Source organism: Sphaerodactylus townsendi, linkage group LG08, assembly GCF_021028975.2.
Source record: "Sphaerodactylus townsendi isolate TG3544 linkage group LG08, MPM_Stown_v2.3, whole genome shotgun sequence".
Lineage (NCBI taxonomy): Eukaryota > Metazoa > Chordata > Lepidosauria > Squamata > Sphaerodactylidae > Sphaerodactylus > Sphaerodactylus townsendi.
The window spans coordinates 82,570,538-82,596,539 of record NC_059432.1 but is presented as its reverse complement, the minus strand read 5'-3'; the positions used below and the strand labels follow the sequence as shown (position 1 = coordinate 82,596,539).

The 26,002-nt window shown below is 42.4% G+C and overlaps 1 protein-coding gene across 2 annotated transcripts in view; it reads right to left on the bottom strand.

Moving 5' to 3' along the window:
- Positions 1-26,002, bottom strand: part of GRK7 (G protein-coupled receptor kinase 7) — a 63,003-nt gene that overhangs the window by 24,031 nt on the left and 12,970 nt on the right. For both annotated transcript variants that reach the window (XR_007245300.1, XM_048506396.1), the window contains exon 3: positions 3,720-3,994. Coding sequence is in view for 1 of the 2 variants with exons in the window: in XM_048506396.1 (XP_048362353.1) it covers positions 3,720-3,994 (275 nt within the window). In the remaining variant the exon portion in view is untranslated. The remainder of the gene's footprint in view (positions 1-3,719; positions 3,995-26,002) is intronic.

Genomic DNA, 26,002 nt, shown 5'->3' with positions numbered 1-26,002 from the left:
TTGACAAAGTGCCATTTCAAGCAAAGCTGTACCCTTCTATGCCCTTTGAAATATGCTTCCATAGTAGGGCACATTACTGTGCTCAGTCACATGTTATTCACAATCAGTTGCATCATAAACTAGAGTAATATTCAGCAATAATTGTAATGTTATCTTCCCTATAAAACTCCCATAAGGTAATATACTACTATTAGTTTACTTGGAAGTATGACTACCCATCAAAAGTTCTACTTCTCTTTGCCATTCTCTTCTTGATTCCTTTTCCAGAATAACTAATTACTTTCTCTTCTCTTGTGGCCATGGCTTTCATGGCTCAATTTTCAGTTTTGTTTAGAGAATATTTTTTCACTTTGCAGTCATAGCCATGTCTATTACTTATTATTATAATAGCACCATTATGAAATTGTGATCATTAAATAAATTATAGATAATTAGCAAATAGAAAATAGTAGTTGATTGCCTCTACCTTCCCGCTACTCAAAATTAATCATTCATCCAAGAATGTCACAGTCAGTCTCAAGAGAACTGGAGGTAATTAATTGAAGCGGGAGCAAAAAGAAAGATGGCAGTCCTAATAATTTCCATAAATTAGGTCTAGAAAAGATGGGAGGATAATAAATAATACTCGGGGATAAGATTGGTTTCCAGCTTGAAACCTAGAGATCAAATGATGGCCATTTAAGACTAAATGGCTAATATGGACACAAACAAGGATGCTTCCTCAGAAAGCAAAGTTGCAAAGAATTCTGTGCAATTTGCAGAAGCATTTAAACACAAATAGTAACAGCTCAAAGTATCAAACCAGTTTTAAGTTTTCTCATTTAAATCCTACTCCTCAAAGGAACAATACATTACTACAGATGAACATGCATAAAGTTTTTATAGCAGTGCTCAATGCCTAAAACATCAGTATGCAGACTGATCCTATTTACTCAGGAATTCTCAGTGTGTTCAAAGGGCTTTCTCCAAAGTGAGTGTACATCACAGTGCAGCTTAGCAAGACAATCTGAAAAACACTTTTCTGAGAGTAAGCCCCACTGGAGAGAACTAAGCAAGATTCTAAGCAGAATTCAGTCTGCTTTACAGCATTTGAACAGAGTAAGACTTAATTCCAAAAAAGGTTTGGAATGTTAGTCATGTTGTGTTGCATCCCAACAATTCCCTTCTGTTAAGTCTTCTTCCAAGAGAGAAAGATGTCATTTGTTAGAAAAAACATATATTCCTTTGATCCAGCTCAAAGGGGAACACCCCAGAATGCCTGACAGTCATGCTCACAATTAGTACAACATCATGTGAAAGCTCCCATTAAACTGGGAAGCTTCCCATGTTCCCCTACATGTGGATACAGCGCAAGGCTCAATTAAAAGTGTTTAGAAGACATAAAGTGTACATCATCTTAAAATGCATTAATTTACATCATTGTGTCTTCAGGATAGGAAGAGGTTGATGGAAAGTCTGCTTTATGTCTGATTCTCTAAAGGTCACAAAGCCACAAAACTATAGGAGAAGACTGTCTTTAGACTTTTGATGCAAACAGCTTAATTACTGAAATTATTCTGGTCCTTTCCTGCCTCTGCTTTATCCATGGGCCGAATCCCCACCGGGAAATTCAATCTAGATCAAACCAAGTTTGAAAATAAACTGCACCTTTTCATCAAAGTTTCAACCTCCCCACCACAGCATGTTTCCAGTGAAGACATCTAGGCCTATCTTGGATTCAAGAAATGTAACAATCCCCACTACCACGCGATCGGATTGGCGGGTCTCACCTGATTGGCTGTCATGCTGTGTTGGGATGGGACCTTTTTTTTTCTCCCACCAAAACATGCTCATGTTATGACGTCAGAACGTCTCCCCCACCCAAGTTTCTGGTTGGTTATAGTTCTCTTGTGCTGTCGCAAGAACAGCACTGTGCACACTGATTGGTTGTAAGGCATTTGCGTCATGCTCTACGGTGGGAAATTTGAACCAGAGTTAGACCCCCGAACCTCCCCTCCAAACTGGATCAAATACGTGTTTTTTTGAAAAAGTAGTACTTTCAAGCAGGTTCGGCAAAGATGCGGGATAAGGAGGAGAATGAGCACCAGAACTGGGATGAATCCTTGTTCGTCGATCAGGCAGTGCGGAGTTCTTCCTGAATCCTTGATATTTCGCATGAGTATCACGCAATTAATTGACTGTGGGGAATCGGCCTTAGAGGGTTTAAGGCAATCTGAGAAGCCAGTTTTGATCAGAGAAACAGCATGGGGATAAGGGTTAACTTCCTCTTTTCTAGCACAAAGCCCCAATCCATATAACATCCCCGCGCCCCCCCCCCACTCCACTAGTTTTGAGGCTAAACTACCTATAAAAGATCCAGTCACTCATCCCCAATATTGTATGTACTTTTGTGCTATTTCAGTGAGTTCAGTTAAAGATTTATTACATTTTAACAAATGAATAGTAAATTAGTTCCTATGTCTGTAATAAGAACGTAAAACTTATATTAGGTAGATGTATATTCATTTTAGCCTTCTGCTTTCTAGCTCATGCTGCTAACATTCATGTCTGTATCTGAATATCATGAAATATGTAGCTCTCTTTTGGTGTCAACAAAAGTGGCACAAAGCTTTATAGTACCTTTAGATTTAATTTCCTAAAAAAGAATAGCTGTATCATTGTGACACAGAGGCAGCAGTGGAGGCCCTGCTTACCTGGCCAAAGACAGCAACTGCTCCAGAACAGGGTGGGGCAAGGCAAGGAAGGAGTTAACAGATGACCAAGGCTTAGAGAAGGGAACAGCAGCACTGGGTGGACTGCATGGGGTAGAGCCCCAACCATTAAAAGGGACATGACAAGACAGCTGGAGGAAAGGAAGGTAAGCTAGATGGCTGGGAGAGTATGAGAAGGAAGGAAGAGGAACATAGAGGAGGAACTGGGAAATTGGGTAAGATAAGTCAACTGGACCTGAGCAGGCTTGGTGGAACTGCCCCATGGCAGAGGCACAGCTCAGCTCCCTGACATTTTAAGTAGGCAGGTGAAGAAAACTGTGCTCAGTTGGATAGATACCTGTGTGGGTGTGGTTCTTGGTGACCAAGGAGCTTGATTGAGTACCATTGAGTCCAGGTAACCATGAAAAATGCTTTAAAAGTCCCAATGCCCCCGGTGGAGCCACAATCACTAATTATTTCTTTCCTGGTATGTCTCTCCTGGTATGTCCCTCAAAGGTTGCTATGCTCTGCGAATGGAAATCCACTGGAGATCCCTGGCCATGAAGAGATCTGGCTAGCCTCAACCTGACCCCAATCTGGTGGGACACTCTGTCGAATGAGATCCAAGCTCTACAAAATATAGTAGAGTTCTGCAGGGCCGGTAAGACAGAGCTGTTCCAGCAGGCATATGATTGAAGTAGGTATGGCTATTCTGTCTAGGCCTCCTCCTTCCCCTTCTTTTCCTTTTTTCTTTTTCCTGTCCCTTTCCTTTTCCCCTGTCCCTTCCCTTCTTTCCTTCGGTCCATTTAGCTGACTTCCTTAGTGATGTTTTTGAGACCTTTTATGCCAACCTTGGAAAATCAGAATTGTAATGGGATTTTAAATTGTTTTTAGTGAGATGTAATTTTAATCTGTCTAACTGAAATTGCCTATGAATGTTGTAAGCTGCCTTGAGCCTTTATGGGAAGGAGCAGCATACAAAATCAATAAAATAAGCAAATAAATATACTAATCAAAGTAAAAACATACCTGCTTCCTAAACGATCTTCAACTTTTTTAGCTAAGAACATTCTGCAAATATCTTTGGTTGCCTCATCAAAGCCAGGATGTTCAAATTTCACCTCATCTTCTAAGGTTCTCCTCTTTAGTTCATCTTTATTGACCTTCTCTTTTTGATCCCTGAATGGTGTTCGAGCAGCGATCATTTCATAAATAGTGCATCCCATTGCAAACCAGTCCACAGGGTAGGAGTAACTCGCGTCGTCCTTTAGGATTTCAGGAGCCATGTAGCCATTAGTTCCAGCCTGTCATGAAAAATTAGATTTAATAAATAAAATATGAATAGATAATACCAATGAATTAGAAAAAAAATAAAATTATATACATTTTAATTGTAACTACTAATTTATTTATTTATTTTTGGATTTATATCCCGCCCTCCCCGATAGTGCTCAGGGTGGCAAACATCATATAAAACAATTAAAACAATACAATACATCTACTAAAACTTTAAACAGCAAAATTCTAAAACAATACAAGATGGCAATAAAACCTCATATAAGGCACCCAAGGGAGGTCCTGATGGTCCAATCAGGGTCCTGATCTCAATTGGGAGCTTGTTCCACCAGGTGGGGGCCAGGGTCAAAAAGGCCCTGGCCCTAGTAGTGGCCAGCTGGACCTGTCTAGGGCCGGGAACCTCCAATAAATCCCCCCCCCGATGAGCGCAGGAGTCTGGAGGGGCAATATGGGGAGAGGTGGTCCTGCAGGTATGTAGGTCCAAGACCACTCACAGCCTTAAATGTCAAAACAAGCACCTTGAACCTGATCTGGAACTTGATCGGCAGCCAATGGAGCTGATACAGGACCAGAGTAATCTGGTCTTCACTATGCCCTCCTGAGAGGAGCCTGGCTGCCACATTCTGAGTGAGTTTTAGTTTCCAGATCAGGGGCAAAGGAAGGCCAGCGTACAACAATTTACAATGATCCATTCTAGAGCTGACCCTTGCATGGATCACTGTGGCTAAGTCAGAGGTAGAGACGTGTCAACCAGCATCTCTCCTCGACCCACCCACGGGACCTCCGTCTTCGCTGGATTCAGCTTCAGCCAGCTCACTTTCAACCAGACACTCACGGCCTCCAAAAAACGCTGGAGAGCTCCTGGAACGGAGGCTGGATGACCCGCCATCGTGAACATGAGCTGGGTGTCATCAGCATACTGATAGCACCGCAGCCCAAAGCTGTGAACTAACCCAGCTAGGGGGCGCATGTAGATATTAAAGAGCATCAGGGAGAGGATCGCTCCCTGCAGCACCCCACATATCATGGGGCGCTGAGTGGAGTTCTCTTCCCCTGATGCTACCTGCCATCCCTGGCCATGGAGAGATGAGGACAGTCATTCCAGGACTGTCCGACAGACTCCGATCTCGGCGAGGTGGCAGACCAGAAGGTCATGATCTGCTGAACAATACAAAAACTTTTTGATAATACTCATCTAATTCTTTTCAAATTTATCTTTTTCCAAAGACCTACTTTTACAAAACCCACCCTTGGCTGTGCAGTAGAACATCTGCCTTACATGCAGAAAATCCCAGGTTTAATCTGCAGTTTCAAACAAAAAGATCAGGCAATAGGTGATATGAACAGTCTCTGCCTGGAAACTGGAGGTTCTGCAGGCCAGACTAGATAATACTGACCTTTTTTGAAGATTCCCCCTGCATACACAAAAACCCAACCCATAGAGAACTCCCCGCCCCCCAGATATTTTTAAAAACACAGCACACACAACTTTGACAATGGGAAAAACAAAACACACCTCACATTTCTTTGCAGCCCAATGAAGTACAATTATGCTACTAGAAGCTAGAATTATTAAACTGAAGCTACTGTACTTTAGTCACTGGAAAAGACTCACTAGAAAAGAAAATAACACTAGGAAATGTAGAAGGTAGTAGGAAAAGAGGAAGAGATACCATGAAATGAATGATTTAGTAAAGTAAGCCGCAGCCTTCAGTCTGCATGACCTGAGCAAGTTTGTCAACAAGAGGATGTTTGGGAGGCAATTGATTAATAAGTCAGAAGCAGCTTGATGGTAATAACACACTTGAACAGGCTCTCTGTTCTTGATCCTTCTCCCTTTCCCAATCAGGCTCTTTGGGGGAGGCCAAGCTTATCAGAAGAGAGGACTGGTCTACTTGTGGACTATGGCAGAGCCCAATGATGTTTCTGGGGGGGGGGGGGCAAAGGGGTTACACGACCCAGGTACCATTCGCCTTGGTCACGGGCAGGCACATTTTGGGCCCCTGCATATCTCTCCCCATCCCCCAGATGAACTCCCTCCACTCCCCTGCTGTTACCCCCACTGAACTCCCACTCCCCCCATTATGCTGCCAGCCACAGTGCTGCTTGGAGGGATGGAGGAAAGCTAGCTGCATTTTAAAATGCAGTTAGCTTCCCTCCATCTCTCTGAGCAGCCCCTCAGCTGGCAACACACGGGCGGCAGGGACAAGGCCAGAGAGGGCATGCTTCTTCCCTAACCTTGTCCCCTACCCCAGTATGTTGCTGGCCCCAGCATAGTTTGGAGGGATGGAAGAAAGGTTTGTTGTTTTTTGCGGAGGGGCAAGGGAGTTCCATGGGGGTCATGGCAGCGGTGGGGAGATTTACATTGGGGCTGGGTGTGTGGGGGGGTGCAGTGCCAGGGGCAAGCTTTAGGTACCATTTGTTACAGTACGTCACTGACAAAATAAAGAATAACACAGTTTTCAGTTTTAAAGTTGTGGGGGAGGGGTAAGAGAAGAGCCCAACTTCTTCTCCTCTGCCCCATTCAAGTCTAGGTTGCTCCAGGGCTTGCAGTGCCTCAGCAGAGCACAAGGCAGGGAGGCAGGAAACAGGGATGCATCAGCCATTCTAAACCATGAACTGTCATCACCCCCTCAAACTCTTGTTTAAAACACACTGTAAGCCCCCCCCCCCGCCCCCGAACCTTTGTGGGCCCAAAGCCTACCATTGCCACTGCAATCTTTGAAAGGGGGTGAGAATGGAAAAACAAGGAATTGGAAGGTTCTCCAGAAAGAGTGGATAGTTGCTGATCATAGTTCATCTTCTGCAGAATGATTTCATACAATGCCTAATAAAGTAGGCATGAATTTAAGATGCTATATACAGTAGTGAGGGAGGGTACAACTTTACACCCAACTTTAAATTCTTTAATGTATCATGCAATACAGTGAGAGAGCAAAGCATGTTTCTAAATTTCTTCCACCTAAATAGATGAGGCTTAAAAGTGCTTAACTTTGGCTGGATATTAATCTGTGTGGTTTTTCTCTTGATCCCATTATTTACCCAGTGGGATTCCCAGTTCCAAAGTGGTTTGGTAAGCTAGTCATTCTGGATTGTTATTTATGTTTGTGGACACAGAATTCTACAATGCTTCATCTTCACAGACCGTACAGAGCACATCCTCCTCAGGTAATAGTATATTTATACAATTGCAAACTCCCCCCCACATCCTTATACCTTCACTGTGGTAAAGACTGAAAGTTTTCCTGAATGTATAACTGCATAGGAAAGAACTCTCAGATTATCATATAGGAACTGTCTTTTACTAAGATGGATAAGATTTTTTTAAAAATTCTTGTGCAATCTGTACCTGAACTGTGAAGTAGGATTGGTGGTTTATATGACTATTCTAAACAGTAATTAATCTTTATACCACAGCAAATCAGGAAAGTCATATGTCCTGAGAAATGAACATTGGAATAACTTCAAATTTTTCTAGCATTATTGTCTTCTTCAATGACTCAGCCAGGCTGAGTGCAGTGTGGGACTGTAGATGCCATATCTGATCTTCATGTTCAGATTGGAGATGGTGTATGTATTTGAATGCTAGACCCTGAATGTACCACCTCCAAAGTCCACATAGACATCAGAGGCGGTGCCTACAGCCACGTGGAGATTAGACATGGCATCTACAGCCATCCCCTTTTTCATGTGGATTATGGAGACAGTGCTTGCAGTTCAATGCTAGACCAGGCTAGGCTGAGTGCAGCATTTAACAGCATGCACCTTCAACATCCCCATGGATTTTGGAGGCAGTGCATGCATTTGATGTTTGCCACTAAATGCAGGCTGCTGGCTGTTTTTCTTCAATAAATATCAACTGAACAACCAGACACTGAACTGTGAGATAAAAAAAAGGTTTAATAACAAGACTGACGGAATCCAGTAACGAATAAGAGATTAGAAAGGGCAGAATGTTTTAAGAGCTGTTGGGAGAAGATTAACATCAAGACAAGTTTGTTTTTGGAATTTACAAGAATCTAAGGTTTTAATTAGGTGGATGAAGTAAACATCTGATGCTTAAGCAGTAGCAGACTGTTGGTGGGGAAGGAGGAGAGAAGGTGGTGATCCAAAAGGTGAAAACTTTGACCTTAAGTAACACAGAACTTCAGATTTTAACAAGGAAGGAAAGCCACAGAAGGGAAAGAGCTGCAGATTATATTTCTGCCCAGATTTTTAAATCAGTAACCAGCAGGAAAAATGGGAAGGCTTTGGGAAAGAACAGAGTGACTGAGACTGTTTCTATGTCAAATTGGGAGAATTTGGACTTGAAGTTTGATTACAACCCGGGGGGGGGGGGGTTGTTAGGAGATTTTGAGATGGTTGCAAAGCAAGATTTGTTTAAGTAAAGATTCTAAACAGCTGGAGAAGAGAGACTCAATTTCACCACTACCAAGTGTGTAAAAGGAAGAATTGACATGTATATCAGATAAACCTAACGTAGCAGACCTGGATCAGATTCTTAACAAGTTATTGACTACATTGGATAATGTTAATAAGCAAATGGGGCAGACACAGTGATACTGGAAGATGTTAAAAAAATACTGTGGAAAGTTGATAAGAAAACAAACAGGATTAAAAATATTGACAGTGTCATCAAAAAGTTTGCAGAGGATTTTAAAGAATTAAAAAACAGGGTGGACTGTGCAAATCAAAAAATTGCACATTTATGTTCTGAGCCAGGACCCCCACCCCCCACCCCAGCTGACCAGGACAACCCAAGGAGTCACCTGGCATCCATAATAGCATCCACGCAGCTGGGAGAGCCCCGGGCTGCCTGGAGTTGTGCTGCCATATTCCCAAAGCCTCTGGGGCAACTGGGAGAGCCCAAACTGGCCAAGGTTGCACCACCTTGCCCCAGCAGCCTCCAGGATGGCCAAGAAAACCCCATACTGCCTGGAGCTGCATAACCACACCCCCAAGTCTCTGAACATAAGGGGGATGCCTGCCAACCAAGGCCAGGGACTCCCCAACACAACCTTCCAAGGGTCACCCACCCACACACCACCACCAATGTCCCAAAGAAACCCAATGACCCAGCAGGAGGGAGGCAGCTGGCCCAGGCAGTATCAAGTAGAGGAAAAAGGGCAGGGACACAAGGGGCTATAAGGAAAGAGAAGCCAGGGGGAGTCGGACAGCCCAGGTAGCTACTGGGGCCAAGGAAGGGTGGGCTTGGTCAGTCCAGACCCAGAGGCCCTGATTGGTGGGTAGCAGAGCCAAGGGTAACAGGAAAGGGATAAACGGCAGGACAGGGAGGCCAATGAGAAGACTTATGGCTGACAGTTCCTATCAAGCTGGGAAACTGTCCATACCTAGAGGGAGAGGCAGCCCATGATACCTCCTCCCTTACTCTGAGGCCAACTCAGGGGAGAAACAGCTGGAGTCATCCCGCCAGGGATCCCAGAGACTGGGGGCTGCACAATCTAGAAGCTGAGGATAAAAGACTACAAAATCAGGTGGCTCTGCTGGAATATTGCCAGATAGGATTCTCTGCTGTTTAGAGAATTCCTGAATCTAAGCGCCAAGACATGAAAAAGCTTTTGATAACAGAATTGGCACAACTTGCAGGAGTAAAGGAGGAGGATTGTGAACTACTTCAAACAGGACTGTAGATATGCAGTATATAAATTACTCAAATGAATGAACACTAGGGTACAGTTGCTCTCCAGCACAAATATCTTATACTAACCTCATTAAAAAATCAGATATTGTTTTAAAGAAAGAACAGAAACTACAGAATTTTTAAAAATTGAACTTGGAAAAAGGAACAGATCAAAATGTGGTGTGGGATGCCAGTAAAGCATTTATGAGAAGAAGAGGAAGAAGAGTTTTGTATTTATATCCCCTTTTTCTCTCCTACAGGAGACTCAAAGGGGCTTACAATCTCCTTGCCCTTCCCCCCTCACAACAAACACCCTGTGAGTTAGGTGGGGCTGAGAGAGCTTCGAGAAGCTGTGACTAGCCCAAGGTCACCCAGCTGGCGTGTGTGGGAGTGTACAGGCTAATCTGAATTCCCCAGATAAGCCTCCACAGCTCAGGCGGTGGAGCTGGGAATCAAACCCGGTTCCTCCAGATTAGACACATGAGCCCTTAACCTCCTACGCCACTGCTGCTGAGGGGATTCTTAACACAACAGAAAGTATTAAATAAAAAGTCGTCACAACAGAAATTACAGAGTGTACTGGACTTCATAGCAATGAACAGGAGTTGGAAAAAAAATTGATGAGAAAGAGATTGCACAAAGCATTAAGATTTTACAACAACAAATATCAATGCTGACGTTAAAAGAAATGGAAACGAATGTGAATTTTGCAAAATAAAAAACATTTGACTTTGCCAACAAGCCAGGAAAGATGCTAGCAGCTAAATTAAGAAAGGCAAAAGAACACAGTTTCATCACTAAAATATGATTGAAGGGCAATATGGTGTCAGATAAGAAAAATATAAGAAATGCATTTCATAAATACTATTTGAAATTGGATGAAAGTAGTAAGTCAAAACAGACAATGTTGGGGAGTACTTAAATAACAATTTAAAAGATATAATTAAAATTGATTTCATTATTATCAACTGTTAGAAACATTAAAAGATGATAATAAGAAAGTTGGTTTTAATCCACAAATGGTAGATTTTGAATGTAATTTATGTATAAATAATGACAAACCAATTACCAAAATATATAGGATTCTGTTACAATGGGATAGAGAAGATGAGGTGGTTAAATCTGTAATGATTAAATGGTCTAGAAATGTTGGCCATGATATTTTGATGGAATAGTAGGAGAGATTGTGGAAGAAGGGTATAAAATTTACAATTTGACAGAACATTGTTACAAAATGATGTATAAGCCAAAAAAAAATTGGCAAAGATGTATAACGGTGTGTCAAATAGGTGCTGGAAGTATCAATAGCAAGAGGGGTCTTTTTCATGTATGCTGGCCATATAAAGAGGTTATGATACTCAAGGAACTGTAATTTTTTTAAAAAAATAACAATTGTGAAAAAACCAGGCCTTTGGGTTGGGAATAATGCAGGGGAGAATCAGCAGTGGGGACATGGGGTCACCCATGTCCCCGGGAGCACACCTTTTGGTCATGTGGGGGGCCGCTGGACGCACCTCCCACAACCAAACGCCACTAAGCCCCACCCCGCCTCCTTGCTGGCCGGCTTTTGAAAGCAGGGAGGAAGGAACTCTTGGGTGTGGCCCCACCCCTGACCTGCATGGAGGCCATGGGCATGGCCCTCCCCCCTGACCCCCGTCCCCGTGCTTTCAAAAGTCAGCTTTTGAGCCTGCACAGGGGGGCGGAGCTTGGGGGCTGGTGTGCCCCTGCCTGCACAGAGGTTGGGGGTGTGGCCCCACCCTTGAGCCCTGCCCACTCCTTGCTTTTAAAAGCCAGCTTTCAAAGCTGAAGGAGTTGTCTCCAAGCGCCATTTTCCTCCCATACACCTCTGGAATAATGAGTGAAGACTTTCCTAAACATTATAGAACTCTGTTTATACTCATGATAACTGCAGTAAGGACTTTATTTGCACAAAGATGGAGAGACAACAAGAAACCAACAAAAGAGGACTGCAATCTGAAAGTTACAGAACATGCAGACATGGCAACACTGACAGTATTATTAAGAGATAACAGTTTGAACAATTTTTCACAAAACTTGAAACCCTAATCTAAAAGAAACAGTAAATTGTGATCACTAGAAGACATTTAAGAAATAATTACTGAAGCAACATGTTAATTATATGCACTGAATTTAGAGTTAACTTGTAGTCAAAGATGAAGTAGAAGAGTTTTGGATTTATACTGCCCTTTCTCTCCTGTAATAAAACTCAAAGGGGCTTACAGTCTCCTTTCCTTTCCGCCCTCACAACAAACATCCTGTGAAGTAGGTGGGGCTGAGAGTGCTCCAAAGAACTGTGACTAGCCCCAGGTCATCCAGCTGGCATGTGTTGGAGTGCACAAGCTAATCTGGTTCACCAGATAAGCCTCAGCAGCTCAAGTAGCAGAGCAGGAAATCAAACCCAGTTCTCCAGATTAGAGTACCCTTGCTCTTAACCACTATACCACACTGGTTCTTGATAGCTGGATGAGATATCTGGAAGTCGCCTTATGACGTGTAATGGGTTGTGTTTTGCTTTTGCTTTTTGTATGTTTTTGTGTGTTGTTTTTTGATGTGAGAAAATAAATAATATTAATAAAAGAGAAAAATAATAAAATTATGATTTTCAGAGTAAACAAAAGCAATCCTGTTAGATTTTTTAAAATGTGCCTTTGTATATGTGAAAAAGAATTATGTAGATCCTTAGTGCAATCAACCGTGTGTGTGTGTGTGTGTGTGTGTGTGAGGAGATGGTGTGACCCTAGCACTGGTGTGAGGGAGCAACACAGCAGTGCCATGCATAGGCGCCAATGTAGCCATGGCACCGTGCACAGTGACACACCTCCAATGCAAGAGCTCACACTGGTGCCAAAAAAAGCATGTCCAGGAGCATGGCTGGTGGGATCCAGCCTATTCGCACCTATTTGGTAGAACCGGTAGCTAATTTTTTGTCTAGTTCAGAGAACTGGCTGTAATCCATTACTGAGTCCATTCGGAACCAGTTGCTAAATGATTTGAATCCTACCACTGCCCTGAGCCCTTTCAGCATAGGAATGCCCACATTTGCTGGCACTAATTTATGTTGGCAAAAACATAGGCACAGCCCATGGAGTTGCATACAGCAGTTCCACAGAAGTTGGGAGGAGTCCTTGTCAGATTGCTGGCTGTGACACGACAAGCTGCTTAGGAGGTGGCTCAGTTATACTGTGGCTGTGCTGTCCTCAGATGTGGCACAATACTGCCCTCACACACTGCTCGTATATGGTCTGCCTGCTTGATTATATCACCACCGTCCATAGTGGGAACTGCATTCTCAGTATCATGCCAAAGATGGAGTCTGAGTACAGGTTTTATCTCTCAAAATAGCAGAAGCTTAGCAAGACAGAGATAGCACTCTGGGGGTCACATCTGAAGCAGCACATTTTTAAGTGCATAATTCTCATTAGTGTTAATGGGATTCAGAGAGCTAAAAGGGAATGTATTAGAAATACAGTCACTGATTTCCAAAGTAAGAGTAAATTAAAGAAAGCCAGTTAAATTTCTCCTGCTGAGTTCAATAGAGAAAAGAAAGATTGCAAACCACTGTTTAAAAACCGGGGCAGGGTAAAAAGCAACTATTTTGAAAAAAGAAATATATCAAAAAATAAGGATAAAACAAGCATTAGCACAACAGTTGCACTTGAGTTGAATCAGGTTATTAGTTACTACACCAGCATCTGAATTGAACCTATATTAAAAGTTCTACTACTCACTTTGCAGAAATTATGGCATGGATTCTATGTCCGGGTCATAGGAAATCTCAGATTCTCTACCATTAGTACTTCTGTCTGCACAAGGCTCACAGACAACCATTAACCTTGTATAAATGGAAGTTAGCAGAGGAAGTTAAGTGTTCTGCGGCCAAAGTGTGTGTTGAACATGGTTATAGGATTCAAGCTTGTGATGCTTTTATTCCCCCTCCCCATAAAAAAGAGGAAGTTATCAATGTAAACTTTTGTTCTATACATTATGCTTGGGTTTGCGTAATTAAAATACAGGCTACAAAAAAGAAAAAAGAGTCTTCAGGGGAATATATAACAAATTGCACAGATTTTATGTATGGTTGTATTTAAGAACGTAAGAAGAGCCTTATGGTCCATTCAGTAAGAAGACCATATGGTCCATTCAGTCCAGCATTCTGTCTCACACACAGGACGCTGAGGCTGAGGCCTTCCTCCTTCTGCCACGGCTATTCAGAGATTTATTACCTCTGAATTTGGAGATTACCTTTAGTTACCAAGGCTGGTAGCCACTAATAGCCACTAATCCTCCATGAATCTGTCTAATCCCCTTTGAAACCCATCTACACCTGTGACCATTGTTATATACCTGGCAGTGAATTTTCATTAAGCTACTATCCACTATGACCCCAAGGTCTCTTTCCCTCTCACTCTGAACAAGTCCTAATGCCATAGTATGTATGTGAGGTTGTGATTTTTTGTTCACTTTACACTAATACTGAATTTGCCATATTTATTGTCCATTTACCCAATTTGGAGAGATCTTCCTGGAGCTCTTCACAGTTGGCCTTTGTTTTCACCATTCTGAATAAGGTGTGTCATCTACAAACCTGGCCATTACACTACTCATTCCCAGTTCCACATCATTTATGAATCGAATACTACTGGTCCCAATACAAATCTTTATGGGACCTTGAGACTTACTACTCTCCATTGATATAACTGTCTATTTATTCCTATGTTCTGTTTTCTGTGTTTTTTAAACCCATTTTCTGTGGTTTAACCCTGTTTTCTGTGGTTTTTAATCCAATTTTTAACCCATAAAAGGACCCATCCTGTTATCCTATGACTGCTAAACTTGCTCAGGAGTCATGGGTTATCTACCTTGTGAAAAGTCTTTTGAAAGCCCAATTATGTGTCTATCAAGTTACCATAATCTACAAGTTTGCTCACTTTCTCAAAGAACTCCAAAAGGATGGTGAGGTAGAATTTTCCCTCAGCAGACTTTGCTCATCTCTGTGCCCAATAATTCCATATTTGATTACACTTCCTGGTAATTTGGCTGGTGCAGATGTTAGGCTTACTGGCCTGAAATTTCCTGATCCCCTCTAGACACCTTTTAAAAAATCAGTGAAACATTTGCTACTCACTAGTCTTCTAGCACAGTGGCAGAATTTAATTACATGTTATATATACTGGTTAGCTTAGCAGATAAACAATTTGACTTCCCTAAGAACATTGGGGTGTATGCTATCAGGACCTGGAGACTTACTGGTTTTTAATTTACCCACCAGATCTTCATATTTCATCACCTCAGTTTGGTTCATGATTTCACATATCATTGCCCCAATTTGGCTCAGATTTTTAGACTCCCTGAAAATAGACCTGGGTACATGCCCTACACTTTCCACAGGGAACATAGATGCAAAGAATTTAGCTTCTCAGCCATCCTCCTATCTTCCTTTTGCACCCCTTTTATGCCTTGGTCATCCCACGGCCAACTACTTATCTGACTGGCTTTCTGCTCAGGAGAGATTTAAATAAATGCTTATTGTTTGTCTTGATGATTTTAATAATTCACGCCTCAAATTCTGTTTTTATATGCCTGATGATTAACTTAACCTTTCATTTGCTGGAACTCAATTCACTTTATTGGAGTGGACCTTCCACTTTTTAAAAGAAACCTTTGTAGACTTAAGAACATAAGAACTAGCCTGCTGGATCAGATCAGAGTCCATCTAGTCCAGCACTCTGCTACTCGCAGTGGCCCACCAGGTGTCTTTGGGAGCTCACATGCGGGATGTGAAAGCAATGGCCTTCTGCTGCTGCTGCTCCTAAGCACCTGGTCTGCTAAGGCATTTGCAACCTGAGATCAAGGAGGATCAAGATTGGTAGCCATAGATCGACTTCTCCTCCATAAATCTGTCCTTTTTAAAGCTATCCAGGTTAGTGACCATCACCACCTCCTGTGGCAGCATATTCCAAACACCAATCACATGTTGTGTGAAGAAGTGTTTCCTTTTATTAGTCCTAATTCTTCCCCCCAGCATTTTGAATGGATGCCCCCTGGTTCTAGTATTGTGAGAAAGAGAAAAATTTCTCTCTGTCAACATTTTCTACCCCATGCATCATTTTATAGACTTCAATCATATCCCCCCTCAGACGTCTCCTCTCCAAACTAAAGAGTCCCAAACGCTGCAGCCTCTCCTCATAGGGAAGGTGCTCCAATCCTTCAATAATCCTCATTGCCCTTCTCTGCACTTTTTCTATCTCTTCTGTATCCTTTTTGAGATGTGGCGACCAGAACTGAACACAGTACTCCAAGTGCGGTCGCATCACGGCTTTATATAAGGGCATGACAATCCTTGCAGTTTTATTATCAACTCCTTTCCTAATTATCCCCAGCATAGAGTTTGCCTTTTTCATAGCTGCCATGCATTGAGTTGACATTCCCATGGAACTTTATGGCTTCCTTGACTTGAGCCATTAACCATACAGACGTCCTTTTAAACTTTGGATTACCTGTACTAAGCTGGAGAATGCATTCTGCTCTGACCTCAAGGCCCTATTCCACCTCTATATACTGCTATCAGGTGGTGGTAGCAGATACCTGAGAGAGGCAGACAAGCCCCTCCGGAAGGACTTGGGAACCCTTGGGAGAAAGTAGGGGTGGAATAGGGCCTGCAAATCAAATCAGAGCAGGTCCATTCTGTCATACATTCTATCTGATTTTCAACTAGCATGGTTATAAGTAGCTTCGAAGCATCTTCTAGAGATTTGAATTTTTTGCATTTCCTTTCCAGCCTCCTTCTAACATCCCCTCAGTTTTGTAAATTTCCTTCTTCTGAAATCAAATATTACTGTTTTGGACTTTAAAGGTCTCTTTCCATTGACATGAATACTCAACTTAATAGCACTGTGGCCGCTATTCCCAACAGGTGTAACAAAATCAACATCTTGCATTTGAGCCCTGCACACAACCAAATCCAGTATCACTCCCCCTCTGATTAACTCTGGCTGTTTCCGCACGGCCAAAAAACAGCATCCCAGGGACAGGAAAAAACTGGTCCCTGGGGTGCTGTTCACACAGGAGGTGCTGCTGCATCGCAGCAGCAACGTCCTGGCTCCCCCCCAAGCGGTGCGAAGGCGCCGCTTTTAAACCTCGCGGAATGAGCAAGGTTTTTTAAAATGGTGTCTTCAAGCCGGCGGGAAGACGCCACTTTCCCCCTCCCCTCCCCTCTTCTTCCAGCATCACTCTGGAGGGCTGGAGGGACACGCCCATGCTGGAGGTCAAAAGGTAGCATGGGCGTGTCCCTCCACCCCTCCAGAGCGACACTGGAAGAAGAGGTGAGTGGAGGGGACCGAAGGAGAGGCGGCTCCATGCGGAGCCACCTCTCCGGCTGGGGAGAAAGTTGGGGCTGCTCACACGCTACGGTGCGAACAGTCCCCGAGCCTCCACCGGCATAATTTATGCTGGTGGGGGTTCATTTCTGCTGCCGTACAGAAAAAGCTGCTGTGAGCAACTGTTCCAGTGCATTGTCACTTATGATTTCTAGGAATTTCATTTCTACAGCATGATTTGAGCACATGTTTACTCAGTCAATGAGAGGGTTGTTGAGGTCACACAGTATCACCTCCCTTATTTCCTTCTCCATCTTGAGATCAGCCTCAAGAAATTGATCAGGCAGGGAATTCTATATCTCTGTGAAATAAGCCTTAGGACCCAGTATCTCCACCAATATTTCTTCTATTGGAAAGTTCCATTAATGAGGCTCTAGCCCCCCTTTTTATATGCAGTGCAACACCTCCTTCAAAGTATCCAGTCCTGTACTGTCCATAGAGGTCATAGCCAGGGATGACTGTGCCCTACTGAGTCTCCCAATTTCATCATGTTTCTGACACACCCACTATAAACAAATTGTCATTTAGCCCCTAACACTCCAGCCTCTACCCCATCTTGGCTCAGATGCTTTTAGCATTGACATGCAGATAGCAATGATTTCACTCTACAACAGCTCTCACCTCCTTTGGCTCCTTTGACTCTGCAAATGGTCCTCCTTTATTGTCCTACTTACTCCCAATTCTAATATGCTCCTACAAGTATTATCCTGAGTGTTTACACTATCATCCCTTCAGACTAGGTTGTCCCAAACTGGAGGCTCCACAACTTCATTAGGTTGACATCCTGACCTCCTGCTACCATTGTATTGTTTTAAGTGAAGCCTGTCTTTTTTGCAGAGGTTCAGATGGCCCCAGAAAATTCCTCAGATCCTAACAAATTTAAATCCTATTTCCAGGCACAACTTTCTCATCTGCACATTGAGACACCTAATCTGTTTCTGTCTAGCTTGCCCTATATATGAAATGGGTAGCAATTCTGAGAATACTATCTTTGATGTCCTAGCCTTTAATTTCTATCTAATAACCTGAACCAAATGAATGTATTTTCCAATGTCACTGGTGCTAACATGCACCACAACCACAGACTCTTCTCGGGCACTATTTCTTATAGTACCATGTGTCACTACAAGAATCTTTTGATCAATTTTTTAAAAAATTCTGATTTTTTTCTAAATATCTCTGAAACTCATTAGTAAACTAATATCAACTATTTATTTGCCTTTGTACTTAAAGTGGACTATAAGTGGCTTACAGTGTTCTCCTCTCCTTCATTTTACCTCATAACAACCATTTGAGGGAAATTAGGCTGATTATGTGTGGCTTAAGGTCACCCAACAAGATTCTATGACAGAGTAGGGATTTAAATATGGATTTCCCAGATCCATGAGACCACTAACATAATAACAATTAGATAGGATAGTCCCACCATTTAAAATAATTAGGTAAACCTGATTCATCCAGAATTCTGCCGTTGACTTAGGTTCCCCACATTACAATGGCCCTCTGTGCCTACAGTTCCCTGCTTCAGCTCTGACTTTCCTGCTAGATTTGCCAACTCTGACTTGAAAAAATATTTAGACATTTGGGGGTGGAGCCTAGAGAGAACACTGTTTGAGCAGGGGAGAGAACTGTGATGCCATGGAGTTCACCCTCTGGAGCCGCCATTTCCTCCAGGGCAACTAATCTCTGTAGTGGGAGATACAATTCCTTGGAGAACTCCAGGCCCCAGTCAGCGCCCTCTCCCTCCCTCTCTCGGTGCGACACATGGTAAGCCACAGCGAAGCGTGGCCTGGTCCGCTAGTCCTAAAAAAGAAAATTAATTAACTGATGAGCAGCCCAATCCAAAGTCCAAGGTGGCTGGGGACAGCGCCACTGCCACCCCATCCACCGCCTCCAGGAGGCTGTCAGGTGGCATGGGGAGGCAGAAAAAATGCTGCCTGAAAGCCCTATGTAGGGCTAAATGAACTTGTGCCACAGTTTCAGGTGGCATAAGTCCAGGACTTAGGCTGCTGCATTCCCAGCCCTAAAGCTCAGGTGGAAGCTGACTAATGTTGGCTCTTTCCCCGGGAATGTCCTAGCTCACCCCCTGCCAACATCCAGTTGGATGCCAGTGTTCATTCCTGGGTTCACTGATGCAGAACTGAAGGTCACCTGGCAGCTGGCACCTTTTCCCTGTCTGCTGGTGCTGGTGCCTCTTACACTGCCAGATGGGGCAAACGTGCCGGCATGAATCTGCGCCACCTCAGTTGGCCTGTTTGCCCCTCAAAGGATTGTGCCATATACCAGTCTGCTGATAAAAGCATCAGTCAAATTAAAACATTAGTCCTTCAGCTGCCAACCAAATAAGGAGCCACAGTTCAATCTTAAACATATTTAGTTTAATTTCACTGGAATGCTGTTGCAAGTAACTCAGCTTTACTTGTGTATTACAGCCCTTCCTTCTTATATTACACCCCTGTGCTTTTTTATCCAATACTCACAAAATGTCATGATTGAAGAGGGAGAAGGAGCACCTTATAATTACAAGGGACCACTTGGAGGATGGGAAAGAGTCCTCTATATGTTGCAGACAGGGTGTATTAGTGGAATCATTGCCAGAGTCAAAACTGGAAATGGGAGGTTGTGTGTGTGTGATCAAGAGTTTTCAAGGCACTCAGATAGAGTTTTCAAGGCACGAGACATTCAAAGGTGGTTTGCCATTACCAGCCTCCATGTGGGTTCAGACAGTTCTGAGAGAACTGTGACAAACCCAAGGTCACCTAATAGGTTTTATGTGGCGGAGCAGAGGAAAACAAACCCTGTTCTCCAGATTAGAGTCCACAGCTTTTAACCACTACAACACACTGGCTCTCTAAATGGGAGGCTGCTCTCATCTAAATATTCCCTCCCAAATGTAATGCTTTGCTTTTTACAATAGAAGTAAAAACAGCTACTCCTTAATATGAGAGACAGCAAGATGCGCTGTTAGAGTAAGGGTCATCTTGTGTCACTACTTTTCTAAGATTATTTATGTTTATGTCCAATCAAAGCCGGTAAAAGGCAGTCTTGGACACAGCTACCATCACCCTATCCAGGTGCAGATTGTAGTGACTTTATCTATTTGCACAACAGGAGATCAGCATGGTATCATGATTGTTCAGAAATGCTGGGCATCCAGAACTCAAATTTCCTTTGTGCATTAAAACAAAAAAAGTCCTGCCGAGTGCAATGTTGTGGCTAAAGAAGCTAAACGAATTGCCATAGGTTAGGAAGAACACAATGCAACTCTCCCCTCAGATTCCATCAGTGTAGGGAAAATGTGATTAAGATATGTCTGCCTTTTCCCACAGCTCTTTACAAAACAAACTCAATGAGTTTCATAAATCAAATGGAGATGCAAATCTGTGTGTCCATCCTTTATTTGACATGGCACAAGAACTGTTGTACGGGGGAAAAACAAGCTGAATTCAGCCCGATCAGCTGTTTTGTAGAGCTCACTCTTTCCTTCCTTCATGGGGTGCCGCTGAATGCTTTGTTCTCCATTCCAGCTGTTCCGTTTTTCCTTCAGTAATGCCCTTAATGGACCTTGGAAGAATGTAACATCGGACCACAGGAAGCTGTCCAATGTGTTTGGTTTCAAAATCTTCTTTCCCTCTGCTTTGTCATGGATGGTGTAAAAGAGTAGTAGAAATTGAGGCTTGCTTTTGCCTTTCATTTCACAATAACCATTGGGTAATAATTTGTTTGGGTTTTGTCCAAAAATTTAAGGAGGCACTATTTTTTTATTATTTTGCAAAGTTAAATTTCCCTGTTACAATACATCAAGAAGAGTGAGGATTTTAAAAACTGAGATTTAATACTCTGATATTCTTTGCTTTCTAAAACATATTTTGTAGAAGCAAACAAAATAGAGTTCAGCTGCTTGTACATGTAAATACTCATTGTTTTCTAGTTCTCACCAGAAGATGAGAAAGCTGTTTTAAAAGATCTTGCTGGTTCTAAGTGTAGCCCAAGAAAAGGAAGGTGTGAACTCTTCCTTTAATGCCTTCCTGTTCCCTGATGCAAGATCTCTGTGTAACAACTACATTCAAGTCCACTTGCACCTTTGAGACAATCTGAGATGCTACTTGACTTGAATCTAGCTGTTCTACTACAGACCAACATGGCTACCCTCTAAAACAGTGTATAACAAGAGAGAAACTGATCAGTTGCTCCCAAACATTTCACTGGGTCTGCATCTGTAATGATAGGATCTCCAGATGGAACGTCCCATGATAAAATGTACCTGTGCAGAAGAATGAAAGAGCATATGGCAATAGGCCACTGACACCAGGATTGGTACTATAGACAAATACATCAATGATCATTCTTGACTCTAATACGAATTATCACCTGAAAAGGTCATGGTGGGAAGTTTGTAATAAATGAATGAACGACTGGTGCATTCAAATGTGCATAAGTCTTATTGGCTAAGAAAGGCATTCACAACTTTATCAGAAGAAGAGCAGGATTTATACCCAGCCCGTCTCTCCTGTAAGGAGACTCAAGGCAGCTTACAAACTCCTTTCCCTTCCTCTCCCCACAACAGACAACTTGTGAGGTAGGTGGAGCTGAGAGAGTTCAGAACGAACTGTGACTAGCCCAAGGTCACCCAGCAGGAATGTAGGAGTGGGGAAACAAATTCAGTTCACAAGATAAGAATCTTGTGTTTCGCCTGCATCTGTGGCTGGCATCTTCAGAGGTGTATCACAGAGGGAAGTCTGACTCAGTGATACACCTCTGTGATACAGCTCTGAAGATGCCAGCCACAGATGCAGGCAAAACGTTAGGAACAAGATCCACCAGACCATGGCCACACAGCCCGGAAAACCCATCAGAACCAGTTGAATCCAGCCGTGAAAGCCTTCGACAACACACTGGTTCTCCAAATTAGAGTCCACCTGCTCTTAACCACTACACCATGCTGGCTCTCTGACAGAAGCTAGACTTGCAAACAATGACTTGGATGCTACAGAAGTTATATTACACAAGTCATAAACTGTAGCAGAACATCTATTTCACAGTAAACTCTGTAAATCACAAATTATACTCCCTTCATTCAATCATTTTGTTGTCAAGAGGATAGGCCAGGCCAATATGCTCTTTCAGTCTAGTTATGAGCATAAGGTATGTGAAAGTGGAGACTGGAGGGACTATCAGAGATACCATGAACCAGTCAATTTCTTCAATTCCTTCAATATAGGCAGAAAAAAATTATATAATTCCCCTTTCTGAAGGGGTCAGTTCTAAAAAGTCAAACACCCATACACAACTGTATCTCTCAAATGGGAACAGATATATCTATTTCACTTGATTTTCCTTTCTTCGGGGCTCAATTCAAGGATTACTGCGACCAGTTATGCAGAAGGTGTGTGCTCCACTGCAGGGGCAAATGTCCACTGGAGCAGGGTTCCCTGTAGGGAGGTATTTCCCTTTGCACTTTCACTTTCCATTCTCCCTGCACCAAGCAATATCATTTTAAAGCACAAGTTCCATTTTCTTTGCTGCCACAACAGTACCTCCTGAGAGGAGAACAAATAATCCAGTGACAGATCTTCGCAGAAGGTACCATTGCGTAGAATTGTGGTATTTTACTCTTCACAACACTGGTCATTTAGTAAGGTGAAATAAATAAATTCATCACAGAGAGGAAGTCCATGGTATCTTTGGAGGCTTCCTCCAAATTTACATTTCCTATGTTCATGATGATGGTGCCGTATAAAAATGGATTTTTGGTCAGGCTAGTGAAAGAACAGGGGAAAGTATATTGTATGAAAAGAGCTCCTGAAAGGGGAGAACATGTCAGCATAGGATTGCAAACTTTCAGGTGGGGCCTGGAGATCATCTAGAAATATATATGATCTCCAGAAATTATGGTAATCAGCCCCTGCCAGCATGGCCAATAGGCTATGCTGGCAGGGGCTGATGGGAACTGTAGTCCATGAACCTCTGGAGAGCCACAGGTTGCAGACCCTAGGGAAAATGCAGGGTAGTAGTAGTGAATTCCGTGGTATTATACCATGCTGAGGTGCCTCCCCTTCACAAACCTTCCCAGACTCCATCCTCTAGTCGCCAGGTATTTCCTAATTCAGAGTTGGCAACCTTAATTTATCATATGATCTTTCTTCAACAGATATTAGAGCCCATTAAGCATATATAAACTGAAGATATGTTAAGCCACACAGTTCTTGTTTATTACAAGTTTCCACATTAAGCTTTTCCATTTGGTGTCTTGTGTTCCTGGTTCCCTTTATTTATAGTATTTCCAAGAAACATGGGACACCTTTATTTTGCATTTGGCTTCTGGCTGGCCAACAGATATTCTCATGCTTCTGCTATATCATGGATCAGCTTACTTGGGGGAAAAAACCCTCTGATGCCAATGTATTATTTTATTTCTAATAAGAATTAATGAGTGGACTCAACAATGTGAAGTCCTAAGAGGAAAATGGGAAAATTCAGACCAAATATCCCATTTTATTTTCCTGAGAAATTTCCACCCAGTTTTTCCAATGGAAAGAACAAGAGAACATGGGGAGCTCTGAAAAAGAAGTTTGCACATTATTTTCTCTTTTGGAGGGAGTTGAAATGCTTTTTAAACAAGGTGTTGCTCACTTAAAATATGCAAAGTTTATGTAAGACAATCTACATAAGTAGACAATGATAGTTTCTTGGTGTACTATAGACATAGTCAACGTATTTTAAAAGGAATGAGAATATCTTAATATATAATTGAGCAGTGTGTTCCTGATGACAAACCAGAAAAAGTGAGGGCTGCTGGGAAGTATAGTCCTCAGACATCTGGGAGGGCCCAGATTCTAGCTCCTTCCACAGGAGCAAGGACTTCATTTTCCAGCAGCCCTTGCTGTAGAATGCCATATTCCCCTCCTCTCCATAGCGTACTTCTCCCAACCAGGACAAGGTCCCTGTGAGCTTTGAAGAACTTCCTGCCTGGGAACATGGGACAAATTCTATCAGCCCACAACTGAGCTGGAAGATGCCCTTTGCAAAGTTAGGGGAGCCTGTCTGTCTGTGTGGGAGGGGGGATTTGAGAAAAGAGAACCTATTTGAAAAGTTAGGAGAGCCTGTTTGTCTACTTTTTGAGGGGGAGATTTAAGAAAGAAAGCCCCATTTGCAAAGTTAGGGAACCTGTTTGTGTGTGAGGGAGGTTGAATCTGAGAAGCCTGTTTTGCAGAGTTAGGGGGATCCTGTCTGTGTATAGGGGGAGGATTTTTTAAATTGAATAATTAGGCTAGGTTTTCATTATCTGTGATAAATTGCGGGCCAAGTAAGGAGGAAAGGCAGGAAGGCTTGGCCCCCTCTGAGGGCACCATTAACTTACCAGCAGTTTTCTAGAGCCTGCTGTATTTATTTGTACAATGGGTTTTACTGCTAGTCTTTCATATATTGTGATTGTTTTTGCTGTCAAGTCACAGCTGACTTATGTCAGTCCCACAGAGTTCTCAAAATATATTCAGAGGCAGATTGCTATTGCCTGCCTCTGCATCAAGCCTTTGGCACTACTTGGAGGTGTCTCATCCCAATACCTGCCAGGGCCAATCCTGCTTAGCTTCTGAGAACGAACAAGATCAGACTAGCCTGGAGTTGTTCAGGTCAGGGCATACATTGTGTAGATCTGACTAATCTTGTCCACAATCAATATGCTATAAAGTGTATGATGACAATATACTATGAAGGTATTTTCATTGTAAAGTTTAACTCAATATCCAGACACACTGCTAGTTCTATTGTGGCTATGGCTATATTCACATGGGTTTTTTGCCACAGCTTTGGTGCTGGTGGTAAGCAGGGTTTCTTTTGCATCTCTTCAGCACTATGGTGCATGCATCTGTTTACCTTCTGGAGTTTCCTCAGCTTTTCTCCAGTCTTTCTCAAACCTGTTTTGCTGTGAAGTTTTGCCAAAGATTGCAGTAAAGCCATGGTGGTGGGAAAGTTTGAATGTTCCTGTCTATGTGGCAGCCATTTCCACTGACTGTGTCCCAGCTGTGACCAGGGGTTTTTTCCTTTTAATTGACAACTGGAAATTATTAGGTCAATAAAAGTATGACTATCTAGTTCTCTGAATTTAAAAGCTGAGAATTCAGAGAACATGGCTAATAGAATAATATTCAATTGCTGATTTTAAAAAATCCCCGGTTTTGCTCAGACAATTAATGCTATAATAAGTGAGAAATTCCAAGTCTATGAAGAAGCTGCTAATGGTGGGGAAGAAATGTGTATATTAAATGAATTGCAAAGCTGGTTTCTGATTTGTGTCCATTTATTCTTTAGCACAGAAGTGCCTTGTTTGTCCTTTATAGATAGCAGAGGACCATTGTTGACATATGATGGCATACATCCACACTCACATTTACAATGCCCTTGAGTTCTATCCGTAGGGCATTACATTCCTTAGGTGCCAGAAGACTCCTTTTGTTTGGTCTGCAAGAGCTAACAAGAGCTCTCTCTCTCTGAAATTATCATATGGTTAAATTGGAAGATATTGGAGAACAATCAACACTTCTACTTTTCTTCTACTTCTACTTTTCTCCTAGTTAAATATTAACAATGCTATGCTTTGTATATCATCCATGTTTCCAGATCCTCTATAATCCAAATAATTCTGGAATAAACTTTAACTCACTTTGTAAGCAACTTACACAAACATCTTCCTAGAGAGATGGGTGCCTTCTGCAGGAAAAATAGTATATACATTACAGACATCCCAATGCCTTGAACAGTGCCTTGAATGGGAGATAAATATACTATGTTAAAATTAAATAAAGATATCAAGAGGGATTTGTTTATAAAATTATGCGAAGTTTCACATTTATTTTACTTTACTTAATTACATTTGTATGCCACCCTTTCCCTTATGGTCTCAGAGCAGCTCCCATCAGATAAAAATACAATGAAATTTAAAGATTAAAACCCTGACCCTAAAAACAGATGGCACCTAA